Genomic DNA, 21286 nt, shown 5'->3' with positions numbered 1-21286 from the left:
AAGGGAAAAACATCCAGTATGCGGCAGTCCTGTGGGCGAAAATGCCTTGTTGATGCTAGAGGTCAGAGGAGAATGGGCCGACTGATTCAAGCTGATAGAAGAGCAACTTTGACTGAAATAACCACTCGTTACAACCGAGGTATGCCGCAAAGCATTTGTGAAGCCACAACACGTACAACCTTGAGGCGGATGGGCTACAACAGCAGAAGACCCCACCGGGTACCACTCATCTCCACTACAAATAGGAAAAAGAGGCTACAATTTGCACAAGCTCACCAAAATTGGACAGTTGAAGACTGGAAAAATGTTGCCTGGTCTGATGAGTCTTGATTTCTGTTGAGACATTCAGATGGTAGAGTCAGAATTTGGCGTAAACAGAATGAGAACATGGATCCATCATGCCTTGTTACCACTGTGCAGGCTGGTGGTGGTGGTGTAATGGTGTGGGGGATGTTTTCTTGGCACACTTTAGGCCCCTTAGTGCCAACTGGGCATCGTTTAAATGCCACGGCCTACCTGAGCATTGTTTCTGACCATGTCCATCCCTTTATGACCACCATGTACCCATCCTCTGATGGCTACTTCCAGCAGGATAATGCACCATGTCACAAAGGTCGAATCATTTCAAATTGGTTTCTTGAACATGACAATGAGTTCACTGTACTAAACTGGCCCCCACAGTCACCAGATCTCAACCCAATAGAGCATCTTTGGGGTGTGGTGGAACGGGAGCTTCGTGCCCTGGATGTGCATCCCACAAATCTCCATCAACTGCAAGATGCTATCCTATCAATATAGGCCAACATTTCTAAAGAATGCTTTCAGCACCTTGTTGAATCAATGCCACGTAGAATTAAGGCAGTTCTGAAGGCAAAAGGGGGTCAAACACCCTTTCTTTTTCAGGGAACCGGGGTTATGATAATATCCTATCGTTCCCTTTCAAATCGAAAGACAGCCATTACTTAATGGGAAGACTATACCAGAGCTGTCATGAGACCTGACACCTGACTAAGTCTAAACCCATAATGACAAGGATAGCAGAGCCTCACGGTGCCTGAGGGCTAGCAGTTTGAAGTACCTGGGTGCCCAAGCCTGAGCATAGCCGGTCCACCACGATGAGGCGGTAGAACCTTGTGAAGGACCAGGTTGCAGCATTACACAGTTCTTGCAGTGTGGCACCATGAAAAAGAGCCCACGACATGGCTTGTCCCCTTGTTGAGTGTGCTTGAGATGTGTTCAGGCATGGGAACATTAGCAGTCTCATAGGTGAGCTGGATCGCGTCCGCCACAGAGTGCACCAGTCGCTGTTTTGAAACCACCCACCCTCTGGTGGTGGAACCGTAGCAGAAAAAACAGCTGGTCGGATTTGCGACTGCGCACTCCTCCACATATAGCACCTCAAAGCCCGGACAGGGCAGAGTGTGTGTAGTCTGCGGTCCTCATCTGATTCGTGTGGAGGGGGATGGAAAGATTCCAGGACCACAGGTTGGTTTATGTGAAAAGCCGACACAACCTTGGGCAGGAAGGCCGGGTTCATCCTGAGAGTGACTCTGTCATTGCCTCCCGAGAAAATCAGACAGGCTTTATCCACAGAGAAGGCATGAATTTCACTAATTCTCCTTGCTGACGTTATCGCTACAAGAAAAGCTACCTTGAGCGAGAGGAAGCGGAGCTCCGTTGTGGAAATGGGCTCAAAGGGAGCACCGCTCAGTCCTTTCAGCACTAATTCTAAGTCCCAGGCTGGAATTGTGTCCTTTATCGGTGGTGTCAGAAACTGGATCGCCAGGAAATGCGCTCCTGGGGAGACATTGTCAATTTTGTCATGACATGCCGAGATGGCAGCCAGACAAACTTTCAGCATGGATGCAGATTTCCCTTCTTCAAGCAGCTGTTGCAGGACGCATAGGATTGTCGATATGGGGCATGACACAAGAAGTGGCAGTAGGGGGAAGGCATAAAACAGTTCCTGCTGCCATGGGTGAGCAAAGGCGTCTAGACCCAGGGGCCCGGCCTCCCGTCTCCAGGGAGAACCACAGAGGACAGTGGGTTGTCGCCTGCGTGGCAAAGAGGTCGACTCGAGCTTGTCCCAGCTTCCTCCAGATCTGCTCCACCACCTGAGGATTCAGTCTCCACTCTGAGTTGTCCGGACTTCCCCTGGAGAGAATGTCCGCCACTGTATTGGACACACCCAGCAGGTGTATTGCCCGTATGGAGCAGAGATTGTCTTGTGCCCACAGGAGAAGTCTGCATGCCACATGATGTAGTCTGGGGGAGCATAAGCCATGTTGTCTGACGTGTTGTCTGTCCCAACCAGGACGTGTATGTCTGCCAGACCATGGCGAAAGTGGTGTAGCGCCAGTTGCACCGCTTGCAGCTCCAGCACATTGATGTGTGTGGCTGACCAGAGGTCGCTCCACACTCCACACTTTTACTAGCTGGAGAGTCGATGTCCTTCTGAATGACACCAGGCACTTCTCCAACGACTCGATTCTGTCTCTGGACAGGTAGGCTAGCATATTTTGAGAGTCTGTTCCCAAGAAAATCAACCTATGTGCGGGCTCGAGGAAGCTTTTCTCTATGTGAACTGCGAGACCCAGTGTAGTCACATGACGTATGACCTCCGTTGTATGTTCCTTCGCCTGAAGCCTGGAGTCTGCGCACACCAGCCAGTCGTCCAGGTAATTCAGGATCCTTATCCCCTTTGTCCTGAGGGGGGCCAAGACTGCGTCCATGCACTTCGAAAAAGTGCGGGGAGCCAGTGAGAGGCCGAATGGCAGCACATTGAACTCGTACACCTGGCCTTGGAAGGCGCTGGGAGGATGGGGACGTGGAAGTAGGCGTCCCTGAGGTCTATTGACGTGAACCAGTCACCCGGCCGGACAGAATGGAGGATATGCTGCACAGTCAACATGCGAAAGGGTCTTTTCTTCAGAAATATGTTGAGGCCCCTCAGATCGAGAATAGGCCTGATGCCTCCATCCTTATTTGGCACCAGGAAGTACCCCGAGTAGAAACCTGCTCGAGAGTCTTCGTCTTCATCGCTCGATTCTCCCGCATCACCGTGATCTCCTGAGAGAGAGCTTGAGCCAGAGTGGGGGGGGCCAGACTGGAACAGGAGGTCATATCAGTGGGTCATCGTCGTTCACACCTAGGAGTCCTGGGTACAGGCTTGCCATTGGTCGAGTCCGGTCAGTCTGTTGGGGGGGGTGGGGTTGGTGATGGCAGCTGCGTCCCTTCAGGGATGCTCCTGCAGCTTCACAGGGAGCTCCTGGGTGTCTGTTTTGCCCTTAGGCTTCCAGCCTGTTCTTTCCCCTCACCGGTGGCTGGCCTCTGCAGCGCTGCTCAGGCTGCAAGCCACTGGGCTGTTGCTGTCTGGCTTGAGGCCTCCCCTGCCTTGGCCATGGCCACGGCTTGTTGGGTTGCTTGTGTCCCCATAGGTGGTGTTGTGGCGGCTGTCTAGTCTGTTGGAGTCTAGTCTATTTGGATGCTGACTCTTTGGCCTTCACTGACCGCTCAATGGAGAGGTCCACCGACTCTCCAAACATCTGACCCAGGGTGATGGGAGCATCAAGGAGGACGGACTTCTCTTTGTCCTGGAGCTTCGCCTGCATCAGCCACAGATGGCATCTGGCTGCAACCATAGCTGCGAGGGATCTCCCCATGACCTTCGCCCCTTCTCACAGCAAATCCGTCATGTAGGCGTTGACGAGCTCCATTTCCTCCACATCCAACATAGATTTGTGCTCCCTCAGGGGTCCCGTCAGGATGAGGATAGCCTGTGCATGATTGGCTCGGACCACTGAAGTTTCAGCAGCATATGCCTTCTTCAGCATCGCGTCCGTCGTCCTGCAATGTTTATTAGGGCAGAAGTCTATAAGTCGTTCCATGTGGACTGCACGATGTCCATATAGCCGTCAAGCAAGGGGAGAGTGTACACGGGCTTCGTGGTCTTCTCCCTGATGAATCGTTTTTTGGGAATCTCTTCCTGGGTGCACCATGGGACGTCTACCACTGTAGCCGCCTGGCTCATCAGGGCCTTGAACTACACACTCGGCCCTTGAAACGGTTCCGACACTGAGCTCGCTCTCTGTCTCCTCCGCAAAGGATAGAGCATCTGAGATATCGGAATGAGAAGACACATGAGATAGCGTCTCTTCTGGTGGCGGCTGGGGAAGGCGGGGGGCTTCCTCTCCAGTCGGAAGACAGGCCACCACAGTGTTTAGTATTTGTTGCTGAGAATCCAGCCTGTGTGCAAACTCCCCGACTGTTTTAATTAGTGACGCAATCCCTTCTGTGTGTTGTCTCCTGCGGCATGGAGAGGTTCGCGGAGTGGATCGCCTCGCAGATCTGGAACGGGAGCGTCTCACTCTCGGGGACCTGCGTCTAGGGGAGCATACTCTCATCTCAGTGGAGCGTCTGCAAGGAGGTGGCGATGGGGAGGCAGACCACACTCTCGCTGAAGAGGCACGAGATGAGGACGAGCGTCTCCGCCTTGGAGAAGCGCTCGCTATGGTCCCTTGTGGAACAGAGTCCACAGAGGAGTGGTGGGCGGAGCTTTTGCTGCGACAGCTGGCCGACGGGGAGTTTCTAGCCCTCTTGCAGCGTGTTGCCTCCGTAAAAGCCACACAATGCAAACTCCTCCGCTCTGATACTGTCCCCCTCGATGATGAAGTCGAGGTTGTCGAGGTCCAAGAGGTCGACACGGGTGTGCAGAGGTCGAGAGCAGGTCAAGTGAGCTCGTCATGAGGTCGATGGTCGAGGAATCGATGACGTTGGACGATGTCGACAGCGGGGTCGAGGGATCGATGAGGTTGATCGATGTCGACAGCAGGGTCAAGGGATCGACAAAGTTCGATGTTTGTTTGGCGTGTCAAGTGGTTTAAAATCTGCTGATAGAGGTAGAGAATTCCAGGGTAGAGCAGGGGCAGGGTCAACCACAGGGAGGCTGCTCCGTGGAGTAGACTCCGTCTCTACCCTCTCCTATGCCACTTGAATCCTACTCGAATCTGTAAAAAATAAAATGGTACAGAAACGATAAATCGTGCATTATATCTCAGAGGAGGGACCGAGGCCGGCTCCAAGCGAGACTCCTACTGCACACTTACCTCCATAGAGAAGCTGTAAATGCAAATAACACAAAAAGAAAAGACTGTAGTCTGAGCTACGAAGAGGAAAAATAAGAGAATAGTCAAAGGATATAATCCGATGGGGAAACCTAACCCCGAAGAGTAGGAGAGCGCACTTCTCAAGCTTTAGGATCGCAAGCGAAACCGTCAGCACATTCATAGCAGGTGAAAGAAGAAATGGCAGGGAGCTGCAGTCAGGAGGAGACTTTTCACAGATGCCGGGGGCGGGTCTTCCTCCTGCCAGCAGGGCCCCTATTGGGCAGCTTTGGTACATGCTTTCAATGATTGGCAGGTCAGAAGGCTCTTCCCATTAGGTAATGGCTATCTTTCGATTTGAAAGGGAACTACAGTAATTCCAGTACTGTAATACAAAAATGTGTACACTATACATATACATAGGATATCTACCAATCAATGCAGATATAGATATATAGCAATGTGTACTGTACTGTGTACAGTTCTGGGTACCACACTTCAAGAAGGATATTGCTGCTCTAGAGGCAGTTCAGAGGAGAGCAACCAGTCACAATCTGGAACAAACTCCCCAGCAATGTGGTAGATGCTGAAAATTTGGGAACATTTAAAAATAGACTGGATAGGATCCTTGGATCACTTAGTTATTAATGGACACCAAATGAGCACCATGGGTCGAATGGCCTCCTTTCGTTTGTAAACTTTCTTATGTTCTTATGTTCTTATGTTCAATGCTAGTCAACACTGTATTCTGGATTTGGCAACATGTTCTCATCCACATCACACCTTATGTCCTCTCTTGCAATACACCTGGGAAATAATCTATTTGCATGCCTGATCCATCCCTGGCAAGGGATTCTGCAGATACAGTTAAGTCCATAAATATTTGGACAGTCACACAATTGTCATCATTTTAGCTCTGTACACCACCACAATAGATTTATAAGGAAACAATCACAATGTGTTTAAGGTGTAGACTTTCATCTTTAATTTGAGGGTAGTTACATACAAATTGGGGGAACAGTGTAGTAATTACACCCATTTTTATATGTGGTCCCCCAATTTCAGGGGCTCAAAACATAATCATGTATTAAATTGTGAGTTTCAATACTTGGTTGCAAATCCTTTGCAGTCAATGACTACCTGAAGTCTGGAACCCATAGACATCACCAGATGCTGGGTTTCTTCCCTATTGATGCTCTGCCAGGCCTATACTGCAGCTGTCTTTAGTTCCTACTTGTTCTTTGTCCTTTCAAATCCATTGTGGTGGAATACAGAGCCAAAATGATGACAATTGTGTCATTGTCCAAATATTTATGGACCTAACTGTATCTCCAGGCATCCAGCATTCATGCATTCAGTAGGGACATCTGTTCACGTGGACAGTGGTCATAAACTTTCCACCTCCATGACGAAAATAACTCCTCTATGGGGTTGAGGAATGGAGAGTAAGGTGGGAGGAAAAGTGACACAATCCTGTGACTGCAAGGGAGTGGTGAAATGCCACAAAGATGATTGCACCAATTATGTGTGTGTTCCCTGTAGTGTTTTCAGTGAATGTAAAATGACTGAGTGTAGGCAGTTTCTTTATATACAGTGTATCCGGAAAGTATTCACAGCACTTCACTTTTTCCACATTTTGTTATGTTACAGCCTTATTCCAAAATGGATTAAATTCATTATTTTCTTCAATATTCTACAAACAATACCCCATAATGACAACGTGAAAGAAGTTGATTTGAAATCTTTGCAAATGTATTAAAAATAAAAAACCAAAAAAGCACATGTACATAAGTATTCACAGCCTTTGCTCAATACTTTGTTGAAGCACCTTTGGCACCAATTACAGCCTCAAGTCTTTTTGAGTATGATGCTACAAGCTTGGCACACCTATTTTTGGGCAGTTTCTCCCATTCTTCTTTGCAGGACCTCTCAAGCTCCATCAGGTTGAATGGGGAGCATCGGTGCACAGCCATTTTCAGATCTCTCCAGAGATGTTCACTCGGGTTCAAGTCTGGGCTCTGGCTGGGCCACTCAAGGACATTCACAGAGTAATCCTGTAGCCACTCCTTTGTTATCTTGGCTGTGTGCTTAGGGTCATTGTCCTGTTGGAAGATGAACCTTCTCCCCAGTCTGAGGTCCAGAGCGCTCTGGAGCAGGTTTTCATCAAGGATGTCTCTGACATTGTAGCTGCATTCATCTTTCCCTCGATCCTGACTAGTCTCCCAGTTCCTGCCGCTGAAAAACATCCCCACAGCATGATGCTGCCACCACCATGCTTCACTGTAGGGATGGTATTGGCCAGGTGAAGAGCGGCGCCTGGTTGTGACGATCTGCATTTGCCCCTGTCACTTTAAGGCAGTTTACTTTTTGCATTTCGTGAAGCCTATAAAATGTCCCTACTACGACCCGTGTGTCAAAGGTGAGAAGAGGAACAAAAAGTGAGGGGAAAGTGGAGACGGGGGAGATCCTTTTTTTCAGACGGACCACTCAGCCCAGGGACGTGCAGGCGAGAGGGCGAGGTAATAAAGTTGTCTGCGTATCCCAGCTCCGAGTCTTTTGAAGAGGACCTCTGCTAATGGGGAGCGGACTGGATCATGGACTGGCACTCTCTACTTGGCATCTGGTTTGACTCTGTTTCTATATTTTCTTCCCTGAACTGCCGCTACCATTCCCTGCGCCTCTTTGCTCTTATTATTATCAGTTATTCTTTGCCATGTTCTTTCTTCTTTTCTGTCCTTCTTGTATTGTCTAGGCCTAACACTGCCAAACTTTTCCTTTGTCTGTACTCCACGGATCAAAACCCACTTTCTCTAATCTCTATTTAGAAGTTTAATTCTTAATTTTCTTCTCTTTTATTAGGCTTATTTCCCTATTATACTTTACATTAATACTATATCTGTAGTTTGTTTATTCTCTGGTATGTCCTGTCTGTGTGTGGATGTTTCTGCTTTGTGTGTGTGTTTGTTATAGGGCCTACACATTATAGGCTTCGTCTGCTATCTTCACCCCACTGTTCTCTGGAGTTCGCTGTTTTTGTAATTGTCAATTTTCTGCAGGTGCACTTGTGCGGTCTCTCGCCCACACACACACACACTATCATACATCTCTCTCTCTCATTCCCTATTTGTGCCTTAAATTTAGGTTGAGCTCAACCAGGGGGGAAAATTAATAATACATCATACTGTATTTGGAAAGTGACATTGAATGTTTTGTTTTGTTAGGTAAACATGTTAATTTTGATTTTGATTCTCCTCCAACCCTCATTGAACTTCTTTGTTTAGTTTGACCGGGACTGTGTTGTTTAGGGAAACTGTTGAATTCAACTTTGAATTTTGTTATTGTATTTTCCTTTGTTTTCTTTATTTACAATATTTACCAACTGAAACGTTAAAATATGTTATGTAGTTATTGACCCTATTGGTCTTAGGCTCTGGTTAGCTGGCACAGGGTACAGGTCATGTGATCTTTCTTTGTCTTTTCTTACTCTCGCTTCCTGTTCCCTAAGATTTCACTATACCTGTGTCCTGGTGACGTTCCACAATTTCTTACTAACACTGTACTATCTGTCTTTTCTGGTGTGCTTTTAATCACACCTGGCACCCAACTTAGTGAGACCGTCACATGGTTTCCTCCAGACATGAGTTCAAATCTTTATTTCATCAGACCAGAGAATTTTGTTTCTCATGGTCGGAGAGTCCTTCAGGTGCCTTTTGGCAAACTCCAGACGGGCTGTCATGTGCCTTTTACCGAGGAGTGGCTTCCGTCTGGCCACTCTACCATACAGGCCTGATTGGTGGAGTGCTGCAGAGATGGTTGTTCTTCTGGAAGGTTCTCCTCTCTCCACAGAGACACGCTGGAGCTCTGTCAGAGTGACCATCGGGTTCTTGGTCACCTCCCTGACTAAGGCCCTTCTCCCCAGATCGCTCAGGTTGGCTAGGCGGCCAGCTCCAAGAAGAGTCCTGGTGGTTCCAAACTTCTTCCATTTACAGATGATGGAGGCCACTGTGCTCATTGGGACTTCAATGCTGCAGAAATGTTTCTGTACCCTTCCCCAGCTCTGTGCCTCGATACAATCCTGTCTCAGAGATCTACAGACAATTCCTTGGACTTCATGGCTTGGTTTGTACTCTGACATGCACTGTTAACTGTGGGATCTTATATAGACAGGTGTGTGCCTTTCCAAATCATGTTCAATCAACTGAATTTACCACAGGTGGACTCCAATCAAGTGGGAACAGGATGCACCTGAGCTCAATTTTGAGTGTCATGGCAAAGGCTGTGAATACTTATGTACATGTGCTTTTTTTGTTTTTTATTTTTAATAAATTAGCAAAGATTTCAAACAAACTTCTTTCACATTGTCATTATGGGGTATTGTTTGTAGAATTTTGAGGAAAATAATGAATTTAATCCATTTTGGAATAAGGCTGTAACATAACAAAATGTGGAAAAAGTGAAGCGCTGTGAATACTTTCCGGATGCACTGTAACTCCTTAGTTTTATTAACAACCTCCTGCATGAGCTCTCTGTGAAGTGTTCCTGTATATAGCACGTGGTGTCATCTTTCGCGACTTCACTCTCTCACTGTCATAAAGACTTAAAGTGACATTGCTAAACAATGAACAATATCTTCATATGACATCTCCCCCTTTTTTTCAAAAAGTCTTAACTTCCCTGTTCCCTTTCTTTTAGACATTCAACATTTATCATGCACAACAAACAACCTGTCACCCGGCAAATAAACATTCTGCACAATATAGACAAACAACATAACTGTAATCATTCTTATAAACAGAACAACAATTCAAATAAACTTCAGACCTCCCTCCCTAAGGTATTTTCTTTAACATTTCCCACAACTGTGTCTCTCTGGTTTTTTTTTTGTTTGTTTTTTTGTTTTTAACAGGTCCAGTCTAACAACAGGCTTACTAACTCTTCCAGACCGGGTTAATATCTGTCCACGTGTAGGGCTGGGGTTTGTTTCCCCAGTTTGTTGTGTTGGTGTAGACTCTGTTGCATCAGTGGGTGTAGATTGGATGTTAACAGTATCTTTTGTTTGTGCAAAATGTGTGTGTGTTGTCTGTGTGTTAGGCACAGCTTGGAGATGGCGTCGATTCCGACGTAGTACTGCCCCTTGTTCCGTCTCAATCACATAGGAACGAGGTGTCACACGTTTGGTACGATTCCACTGTACGCTTTATTTCTGCTGACATTCCCGGCCACCACACTGAGTCCCTAGCTTTCTCTTTACATTTTGTAAGGCCCTGATGACCTTCATGGATCTTTTCTAGGATCTCTTTTCTCATCACCCTTGGCACAACAAATCTCTTTCCCTTTATCACAATACCCTCATGCTCTGAGAGCTCTGCTTTGGTGATCATGTATGCCTTGGCCACTATAGGGATTTGACTCTGGTGTTGCGGCCATCCTGTCTTAATCAGCTTGATCACAGCCTGCAGCTCACTATCTGTCGAAGTGGGAATTCTAATGCAATCAATTTTTCGTTGTGTCGCAGGTATACCTTGCATTACTGCAGCCACATAGCACTCCACGTCTGTGTGTGTTTCCGTTTCCTCAGTGTTATAGTCCTGAGGGCTCCTGGACAGTGCATCAGCTACAACTAACGTCTTGCCTGGCGTATACTCCGCTATTGGCTTGAACCTAATTAGGCGCATAAAAAGTCTCTGTCATCGCAGTGGGACATTATCAAGGCTCTTGTTGTTGATGAGAGGAACTAGCGGCTTGTGATCTGTCACCAGCTTAAACTCATCCAGGCCACACAGGTATTTTTCAAACTTCTCACACACTGGCTAGGCACTCTTTCTCGATCTGCGCATATAGAGTTTCTCCGTCAGTAAGTCGCCTTGAGTAGTAAGCTACTGGCTTCCATCCATCGTTATGTAGCTGTAGAAGCATTCCTTTCAGTCCATAGCTGCTGGCATCAGCTGAGACCACGGTTGTTTGAGCGACATCATAGTATGCGAGGACTGGTGCAGTCGTAAGTTGCTCTTTGATTTTCTCAAAAGCTGTCTGCTGAGTGTGTCCCCAGGTCCACATGTTTTTCTGCTTGAGAAGTTCATACAGTGGCTGGTTTACTTTCGAGAGGTTTGGGATATACCTCCCCAAATAATTCACCATACCCAGCACCCTTTTTAGTTCTTGTAGATTTTGTGGTGGGGGCAGTTGCTGCATAGCATCCACCTTTTCTGGATCTGGCCGCACTCCTGTCTCATTAATTAGGTGACCCAGGAACCGCAATTGGTTTTGTTTGAACATGCATTTCTCGCAGTTCAGACTCTATTCTCTGCAGCACCTTTTCTAGGCGAGTGTCGTGTTGTTCTAGGGAGGACCCATAGACAAGTATGTCATCCATAAAGACCTCCACTCCATCCAGCCCTTGCAGTGCCTTCTGCATTTTCCTCTGGAAAATCTCCGGGGCACTGGAAATGCCAATGGGGAGTCTCCTAAAACAATACCTCCCAAATGGTGTAATAAAGGTGGTAAGTCCGCAACTATCCGGATGGAGCGGAGTCTGCCAGAACCCGCTGGCTGCACCTAGAGAGGAGAACACTTTTGCACCACTCAGCTTAGCTATAATCTCGTCAGCAGTTGGTAGCACATATTGCTCCCTTTTCACAGCCTCGTTTAATCTTTTTAGATCCACACAAATGCGGGCTTTGCCATTTTTCTTCAAAACAGTCACCATGGGCGCGCACCATTCTGTTGGCCGTGTTACACACTCTATGACACCGTTGTTCTCCATCCTGTGCAACTCCTCCTTCACTTTGTGCAACATCGGTATGGGAACGTGCCTTGCAGTGTGTACGGCGTGTGGCTGTGCTGACTCTTTTAACTGTATTTTTACAGGGTCTGTTTTAAGTGTGCTGTGTTTGCCATATGCGTTGTAGTGTTCGAGAGCCCCATGGTAGTCTTCTTTGATAGCCTCCTCGACTCTCTTCATGAGGTTCATTTCAGCAGATAGAGGAGCAGCTAAGCAGATTATTGACTTTATGTACACGGACCACATAGGCAGAAAATGAGTAAGGCTTCTCCTTATACACTACAGTGGCTTGAAATTGTCCCAAACAGGCAAGTTTGCCTCCAGGGCTATCTAGTGTGATATTAGCAGGCTTAAGTGTCATTACTGGGACTAGTGTACTGAAAGTCTCTTCCGCCACAATTTTCATGTCAGCTCCGGTGTCTATTTTGAATTTTACAGGGGTGGCCCCCACCAAGAGCTGCACTGTCCACTGTTCTTCGAGCCCATTTGCATTATAATCAGTGCCTAAAAAATATGCAGGTTGGTCTAAACATTCAGTAACTTCTCTTACTGACCTGCTGTTACGGCATACTCTGGCCCAGTGTCAAATTTTTTGACATTTGTGGCATTTGCCTTTCCTTGCAGGACAGCGCTCATCGCTCGCATGCTGTGCATTTCCACATTTGCCACATTTCACATGACCCTCTGCTCGGCTTTTGTCTCTAGGCTTATGTTGTCCACTCACATATTTCCTATTTGAGCTAGCAACCGCCCTCACTGAGCCCACTGGCTCTCCTTGCATGCTGACTTGTGTGGCCACTTCTTCTGACTGCCAGACAGTTTGAATTGTTTGTGCTAACGTGAGGTCAGTTGTTAATTGCAATTTGTGAGTGAGTTCTTTGTCCAGAATGCCGACCACTATGCGGTCGCGACTATTCTCGTCTCGCGTGTTACCAAAGTCACAGTGCTTGGACAGCTCGTACAGCGCCCTAATGTAAACTTCTGCTTTCTCCCCGGGTTTTTGCACTCTCTGATGAAAGCACGCACGTTCATGGATAACATTTCTTCTCGGGAAGAAATACTCATTGAACTTTTCCAGAACGACCATGAAGTCATTTTTCTGTGCTTCTTCGGCAAACACAAACGATTTATAAATGTTCTCTGCCTCGCTTCCCATGGCATAAATGAGACAACTCACTTGTACTTCTCTGTCCTCTTTATCCAATTTAGTAGCGGTCCGGAATCTCTGAAAGCGCTGTCTCCAATCCAACCACTCCGTCAGCTTATCGAAGGAAAAACTTGCCAGTGGATTAAACTTTGCCATCGTATCAATACGCATTAGAATCCTGTCTTTTCGACACTTCTGACACCATGTAAAATGACTGAGTGTAGGCAGTTTCTTTATAGAACTCCTTAGTTTTACAAAAAACCTCCTGCATCAACTCTCTAACTTTTCTGAGTGTTCCTGTATATATCACGTGGTGTCGTCTTTCGGACTTCACACTCTCGCTGTCGTAAAGACTTAAAGTAACATAGCTAAACAATGAACAATATCTTCACATGACAGTGAACACTGTCCTCATATGTATTAAATGTACGTGCACGCACACACACGCAGAGACCCACATACACACAGGCAGTAGTCTGTGAACTGTAACGCTTTACTGTTCAGCTAAAAAAAAAAGCATGATGTTCTTCATTAATGAGAAATCAGTCCTTATTTCTGCCTTAACATCTGTGTTTAGTTGTTTCTGTTAACTCGCCAACACACCATGTGCATGGCAATTGCTTTAAGAAACACTTAAAGTAGGCTAACATCACTTTGTAACCTTTGTAATATAACATGCATCAACACTTGTACATTAAATCGATCGTTTCTCTCATGATCAGAGCAGGGCAGAGAACAGAGACCCTGACCAATGACAGCACTTCAGTCCTGTGTGGGCATGTAGCTTGCTCATAACAATGGTGGGCTTCGAAATAATGCAGTGTTCTCATTTGTTTTCTTGTTTTTCTTTTTGCATTTGTGTTCTTACTTTTGATTTTGCGTTCTGCTTTTTGTTTTTGTGTTTCTCTTTTTGCATTTGTGTTCTTACTTTTGCTTTTGCATTCTGCTTTTTGTTTTTATATATTTGTTTTTAGTTATATAATGTGTGAAATTACAGGAGTGCTGAACAGTTTAGCAGAATAAGCTGCTGTATTACAGGTACAGTCTGAACAGATGTGTCTTGAGTAATCGCCGGAAGGTGCATTATATAACTATGCTTCATTATGCTCCTGCTTACTTATACATTGTTAGATCTCATGTTATTTAATGTGATTTCTCTTCTAAATCTAGGATGTATGATGTGTATTTTATATTAACTGTACTACTGCACATTTGAAATACTTAATTTGAAATTTGTATTGAGTTGTATTACTGCACTTTTGTATTGTACATGCAAACTGCAAGTGGCCCTGGATAAGGTGTCTGCCCATAAATCAATTAATAATAGTAATAATAATAATAATAATAATAATAATAATAATAATAATAATAATATAGAATTACCATAAATAAAACCAGTACTGCTAGTTACCCCTCTACTGGCCCCTGCGACTTGTCCCCCAAAACTGCAAGAGTGCAAAGACTGCAGAGCTGTGCAGGCAAGAGATGCATCTACAGAGCTCCCACCCCCACATGGGGAACTGAAAACTGGGGGCCTCTTGGAGTGTGAGATGCATGGGCTGGGGAGAAAGGGGGAAGTGACTTCTGAGAAAGAGGAAGGCGAGATGTACAGCAGCAGCTGCGAGGGGCGGAGTTGAGTGGTGGCTGCAGTCACTGTGTGCGGGTCTCAGGTTCTGTGCAGCCCTATTGTGTTCTGCTCTGTTGTAAGCCCAGACTCGGTACTGCGCATGTTTCTCAGTGTTGTCACACTGCTGCTGTGTCTTCTGTGCTGCTGCTGCTGTTGTTTTGTGTCCCTATCGCCATTTTACTGTTTTGTGCATGTGTGCGCGTGTGCGTGTGTGCGTGTAACACCATGTGAGGTTGGACATGGCATCTATGCTCTGATGGCGGGGCTCGGGAAACAACAGGCACGGGTATGGTGCAAAAGTGGAGAATTTATTTATGTACAGTGCGGGGTGCTAAGAAAAACATACAGACAAAACCCAAATAAAACCCTAGCTTCTCTTGAGCCAGTCACTGAGGGAACAGAGGGTCAGGTGTTCCCCCAGTAATTTTCCACCTCTGGGGGGAGGTGCAGGACAATTCAAGGTTGTCCCTCACCTCACCATCCAGCATGGCATCACAGTGTATGTGTATACGTGTGTGTGATTGCTGTGCTGAATGTTCCTCAGTTTCTCCCCCGCCTGCAACAGCGTGTCAGGGGGGAGAGCAGGGCGCAGTAGGCTTGTCTGAAGTGGCGGTTCAGCGCAGCGTACAGCACGGGATTGATGCAGCTGTTCAGCCATGTCAGGTTGGCACAGAACATGTGCAGAGGCTGCGGGGCGTGGCCCTTGCTGTCCACCATGTTGAGCAACAGGAAGGGGGCAAAGGCCAGCACGAAACATAGGAACACTGCGAAGCACATACGGGTCACACGGCCCACCTCCGCATCCTGCTCAGGGGAGGATGTAGCAGGGGGCAGAGCAGGGGCAGGAGAGGGGACAGGGGCAGGAGGGGTGACAGTGGCAAGAGAGTGGACAGGGGCAGGGGCAGGGGCAGGGGTAGGGGCAGTGGCAATTGAGGGGGCAGGGGCTGGAGCAGGGGCATATTGGGTGCTTTGGATTTCTTGGCAGTCTGGTTGGAGGGTTCTCTCTGATTTCTCCACAACACTGTTGTTTTCGGAACTGCTGATCTCCACGCTGTGAGTGGGCTGCCCGCTGTCCTCAGCCCCACTCCCCCCTTTGGCCCCAGGAGGCTTGGCCTGCGAACGGCGGCTCAGGCGGTACCGGTGCAGCGCACGGGAGGCCTCTCTGACCCGGCGGTGCAGCAGAAAGTAGAAGAGCCCCACACAGCCCAGGCTGAACACAAAGTAGAACAGCAGCAGCAGGGTGGTGTAAGGGCGCCCCCTGGTGCGATGGAAGCTGCATGTACATACCTGGGGGAGAGGAGGAGGAGGAGGAGGGGAGAGGGGGAAGAACATAGAACAAAATGGTGAAACAGGGAAAACACCAGAACCTGAAACACGATACACACACACACATACACGCACACATGCACACAGACTCACACTAACACACATACAGACGGGTGACAAATTAAAGGAAAAACCAACATAAAGTGTTTCAGTATGGTGTTGGGCCACTATGAGCCACCAGAACAGCTTCAATGCAACTTGGCATAGATTCTACAAGTCTCTGGAACTCTACTGGAGGGATATTCCCTCATTTGGTGTTTTAATGATGGTGGTGGAGAGTGCTGTCTAACATGTCAGTTCAAAATCTCCCATAGGTGTTCAATTGGGTTAAGATCTGGTGACTGTGAAGGCAATAGCATATGATTCACATAATTTTCATACCATATCATGGTCATACCAAACCATTCAGTGACCCCTCGTGCCCTGTGGATGGGGGCATTGTCATCCTAGAAGAGACCACTCCCATCAGGATAGAAATGTTTCACCATAGGCTAAAGGTATAACTTTGTAATGATTTGCAGTGACCCTTCCCTCAAAGGGGACAAGTGAACCAAAACCATGCCAGGAAAATGCCCCCCAGAGCATAAAAGAGCTTCCGGACCCCCCTCACTGTAGGGGTCAAGTGGTCAGGCCTGTACCATTCTCTTGGTTTACGCCGCACATGCACTCACCCACTTCTCGAGAACACTAGCCAGTCTTTGTAACTGAAGCTCCTGGCATTCGTGCCCCAATAATGACCCTTCTTTCAAAGTCACTTAGATCCTTTCCTCTTGCCATCTTGATCCAAAATTGAGGTCAGCTGGTCCTGCTCAGCATTTTTATACATGCTACAGAGCATGATAGGATGTTAATTGCTTAATTGTATCATGCAGTACACCTCTTTGGAAGCATCTGCATTCGTTATGTTCCTCCACTCATTTATTTTTCCTTTAATTTGTCACCCATCTGTATAAATACAGTTGTTAATTTGTTTTTATCTGTCACATTAATATTTCCACATTTCCTTATGCTCCACAGCGAGGGTTTAGACTCGTGGACCAGGACATAGTGTCAGTAGAGGAGGCAGGTGGGAGAGTGAGTTTCAGAATTAGATTTTGGCATCATTTTCGCACTGTACGCCACCACAATTGATTTGAAAGGAAACTATCAAGATGTACTTTAAGTGTAGACTTCCATTTTTAATTTGAGGGTAGTTATATCCAAATTGGGTGGCCCAATTTTAGGGGCTCAAAAGTAATTGGACAAACTAACATAATCATTAATTAAATTGTGTTTTTCAATACTTGGTTGCAAATCCTTTGCAGTCAATGACTGCCTGAAATCTGAAACCCATAGACCTCACCAGATGTTGGGTTTCTTCCCTGGTGATGCTCTGCCAGGCCTGTACTGCAGCTGTCTTTAGCTCCTGCTTGTTCTTGGGGCGTTTTTCCTTCAGTTTTGCCTTCAGCAAGTGAATGCATGATCAATTGGATTCAGGTCAGGTGACTGACTTGGCCATTGCAGAACATTCCACTTCTTCGCCTTAAAGAAGTCTTGGGTTGCTTTCGCAGTATGCTTCTGGTCATTGTCCATCTGCACTGTGAAGCACCGTCCAATGAGTTTTGAAGCATTTGGCTGAATCTTAGCAGATAATATAGCCCTGAACACTTCAGAATTCATTCTGCTGCTTTTGTCAGCAGTCACATTAATAAATACAAGCAATCTAGTTCCCTTGGCAGCCATACATGCCCATGCCATAACACTACCTCCACCATGCTTCACAGATGAGGTGGTATGCTTCAGATCATGAGCAGTTCCTTCCCTTCTCCAGGTTGATCTTTGTCTCATCTGTCCATGGGATGTTGTTATAGAATTGTACAGGGTTCTTTAGATGTTTTTTGGCAAACTCTAATCTGGTCTTCCTGTTTTTGGGGCTTACCAATGGTTTACATCTTGTGGTAAACCCTCTTCTCTTGATTGTTGACTTTGACACAGATACGCTTACCTCCTGGAAGGTGTTCTTGATCTGGCAGGGAAATTATTTCTTCACCAGGGAAATAATTATTCTGTCATCCACCACAGTTGTTTTCCATGGTCTTCCGTGCCTTTTGGTGTTCCTGAGCTCACCAGTGCATAATATACCAAATAGTTGATTTGGCCACATTTTTGGCACAATTGACGGCAAGAACTAGCAGTAACTAAAGACAGCTGCAGTACAGGCCTGGCAGAGCATCACCAGGGAAGAAACCCAGCATCTGGTGATGTCTATGGGTTCCAGACTTCAGGCAGTCAAAGGATTTGCAGTCAAGTATTGAATTTAATTCATGACTATATTAGTTTGTCCAAATACTTTTAAGCCCCTGAAATTGGGGGGCCCACAAATTAAAATGGTTGTAATTCCTACACCATTCACCCAATTTGGATGTAACTATTCTGAAATTAAAAATGAAAGATCTTGATTGTTTCCTTTCAAATCCATTGTGGTGGCGTGCAGAGCCAAAATGATGACAATTGTGTCACTGTCTAAATATATATGGACCTAACTGTACATACATACATACATACATAAATGCATACATACACATGCACATATGCACACATGCACACATACACTCACTTGGGGGGTGAAGACATAGATGGGCCAAAGTGGGCCAAAGCTGGCCAGTGCCAGGGCCCAGGTGGCAGGCAGCAGCAGGGCCAGGCCTCGGCGTGAAAGCAGTCGCTGGGAGGTGGCCGGCCGTGTCACCAGGAGGTAGCGCCCAGCGGCGATGAGGCAGAGCGTGAGGATGGAGACACTGTTGGAGAGGAAGAGCAGCAGCCCGAAGGCGCGGCACCAAATCTCCCCCCCGCGCCAGCGCAGGTGCAGGTAGGTGTCCACAGAGGTGGGCTGTAGCGCGGCGCAGTACAACAGGTCGGCCACCGCCAGGTTGAAGATGAGTGCATTGAAGGGCGTGCGCAGGCGGCGATCCCGCAGGAAGGCGAGCAGGGTCATCATGTTGCCCACTGTGCCAACCGTCGCCACCACCGACCCCCACAGCACCCCAAAGTAGCGGTACCCCTCCACGCTGGGGTGGCTGCAAGAGAAGGTGTCAACCTTGGTGGTGTTGTTTGATGGCATCCTGTGGAGAAACAGACACAGATTTAATGGTTATAATATGTATGTGTCAGTGTGTGTGTGTTTGAGAGAGAGTGTGTGTATGTGTGTGTGTGAGTGTGAGTTAGTTTGCGTGTGTGTGTAAGTGTATGAGTGTAAGTGTGTGAACATGTGTGTAGTCTATGCATGTTTGTGTGAGTGTGTGTATGTGTGTGAGTGTGTCATTATGATATTATTATTATTATTATTATTATTATTATTATTATTATTATTAATAATAATAATAATAATAATAATAATCTATATTTTGGTCCCTGCTATATTGTATTTTGACCACTAGGTGGTAGGATTGGTTAACCAACAGCACAGGGACAATTGGCCAATGAATTAAGAAAAACAGGAAAAAATAAAAGCTATATACATAGAGACATATAGAGTATCATTTATTTTATATCAAAATAGACATTTTTAAATTTAAAATGTTTTAAATTAAACACATAAACGGTGGGAAACTTAGGCTGCAAAAATGCTTTCACAATGTCTGCACACACCTGCAAATTAAACCAAACCACAGCTACGTGGGTGAAAGCTGGCCTGGACCTTTTCCTGTTTCAACTGCGTTATTGGTAACATTGTTTTTTGTTTCTATGGCAATACATGCCCGTGTGTTACACATGTTACAATGCCTATGGCTATTTAGATCATAATATATCAAGAGTCTTTAGTGTTGGCTTTGTACTGACCAATTAGGATTCTCAAAAAAGTCGCCTAGTCTAACCACCTGGAAGAAGGATGAGGATGTAACACACTTGAATTGCCTAACGTGAACAACTTCTGCACTGGATATCTACAAAAGACACACAAGAGGCAACAGCACCAGCAACTGAAAACCTAAAACACTCAAGAGCAGAACCTAATCATAAACTGTAGTTTAAACGTTCATAGACACCTGACTGAAAAGATTCAGAAAATACTTGGAAAAGCTGGGTAAAAAAGTGGTGCTGCAGGTATTTATTGATGAGATGCGAAACACACACGCACAGACAGAGACACACAGAAACACACACAGACACACTGACACAATTCTGAACTGCAAGCTGCAATGGGAAAGGCACATACCTCAGCAGAGCTCTCAACAGGACGAGACCAAGTGAACTCCCTCTGTGTCCAGGTCGCTGTCTCTGTCTCTCTGTCTCTCTGTCTCTCTCACCATGTCTCTGTATTTAGGTCTCTGCATCATACCATACCTGTTGCTCAATTTTAGACCCCCCCCACCCCATCACAACTCTTTCTGCTTACTGTTGCTTACACACTTCCTCTGCCCACTTCCCTTTAGGAATGGAGAGAGACTAAAGCCCCATTCACACTGGATGAAAGTAAATATATGAATGAAACATTTTCCTGCTTTTTTCCCGTTGCCCCCCATTCACACTGGGTTTGAAAGGCGGAAAATTGCCGGCTAGGATGCATTCACACAGAAAACAAATTGCCGGCAACAGCGGATGTGCGTCACAGGATGTAACGTTTCATGCTTGCGTTGTTTACACTAAGATGGCATGTGAGACGGAAGAATGGATGTTGTTTTTCAAAATGCAAACCAAAATGCATGGGTTGGCAAAACGAAGGCTGCAATACGAACCCAGACGGAGGACGCTCCGAAAACTTTATCTGCGCCTACGATCCATGGCAGTCTACAGATACATGTCCCAAAAATATAAGGGATATTTGGTATACTGGTATACTGATATACTGGTGATCAAGTGACAGAGAGAGAGTGCAGTGTCCCGTGACTCTATACTGCACTGTATGGCAACTCTGCAGCACTGTAAGACCCCAGACACCTGGAGGGGTTGTGATGTAACCTATCGCCCTGCCAGTCTGCAGCGTCCTTCCCCACCGCTGTAGTACAGCCTGTTTCTGAGCCTTTTATCTCTCATATAGATTTCACACTTCAACCACTGTTCCATTTCTCATTTCTGTAGAAATTGAACACCACATATTGAATTTTCTTTTTGTTTACAGAAAATTAAAATGTTTTAATTTAATTTTTTCAATTTTCTAAAAGAACCACCATTTCTCAAATTTTTCAGATATTGCAAAAAATTGAATTGATAAGTGTTACACGGACCTCACTCACTCACATTTTTTCTCTCTCTCTTCAGCTGTCCCCAGCTGACCAGTCCAGACTGGGGGACTGACAGCTGTGCCTTCCACACTGCCTGACAGGTGA

General features: G+C 46.3%; 1 protein-coding gene across 1 annotated transcript; it reads right to left on the bottom strand.

Annotated features, from left to right (window-relative positions):
* Nucleotides 1-14944: 14944 nt before the first annotated feature.
* Nucleotides 14945-20821, bottom strand: gpr84 (G protein-coupled receptor 84). The gene is made up of 3 exons (XM_066708623.1): nt 20176-20821; nt 18580-19081; nt 14945-15944 (listed from the first exon to the last, which is right to left on the bottom strand). Exons 2-3 carry the CDS (start codon nt 19078-19080, stop codon nt 15198-15200), a joined length of 1248 nt encoding a protein of 415 aa, XP_066564720.1. The 5' UTR covers nt 19081; nt 20176-20821; the 3' UTR covers nt 14945-15197.
* Between the last annotated feature and the right edge of the window lie 465 nt (nt 20822-21286).

This window comes from Amia ocellicauda, chromosome 7, assembly GCF_036373705.1.
Source record: "Amia ocellicauda isolate fAmiCal2 chromosome 7, fAmiCal2.hap1, whole genome shotgun sequence".
Taxonomy (NCBI): domain Eukaryota; kingdom Metazoa; phylum Chordata; class Actinopteri; order Amiiformes; family Amiidae; genus Amia; species Amia ocellicauda.
Note: the sequence above shows the minus strand (reverse complement) of the source record. Positions and strands in the feature narration are given on the sequence as shown.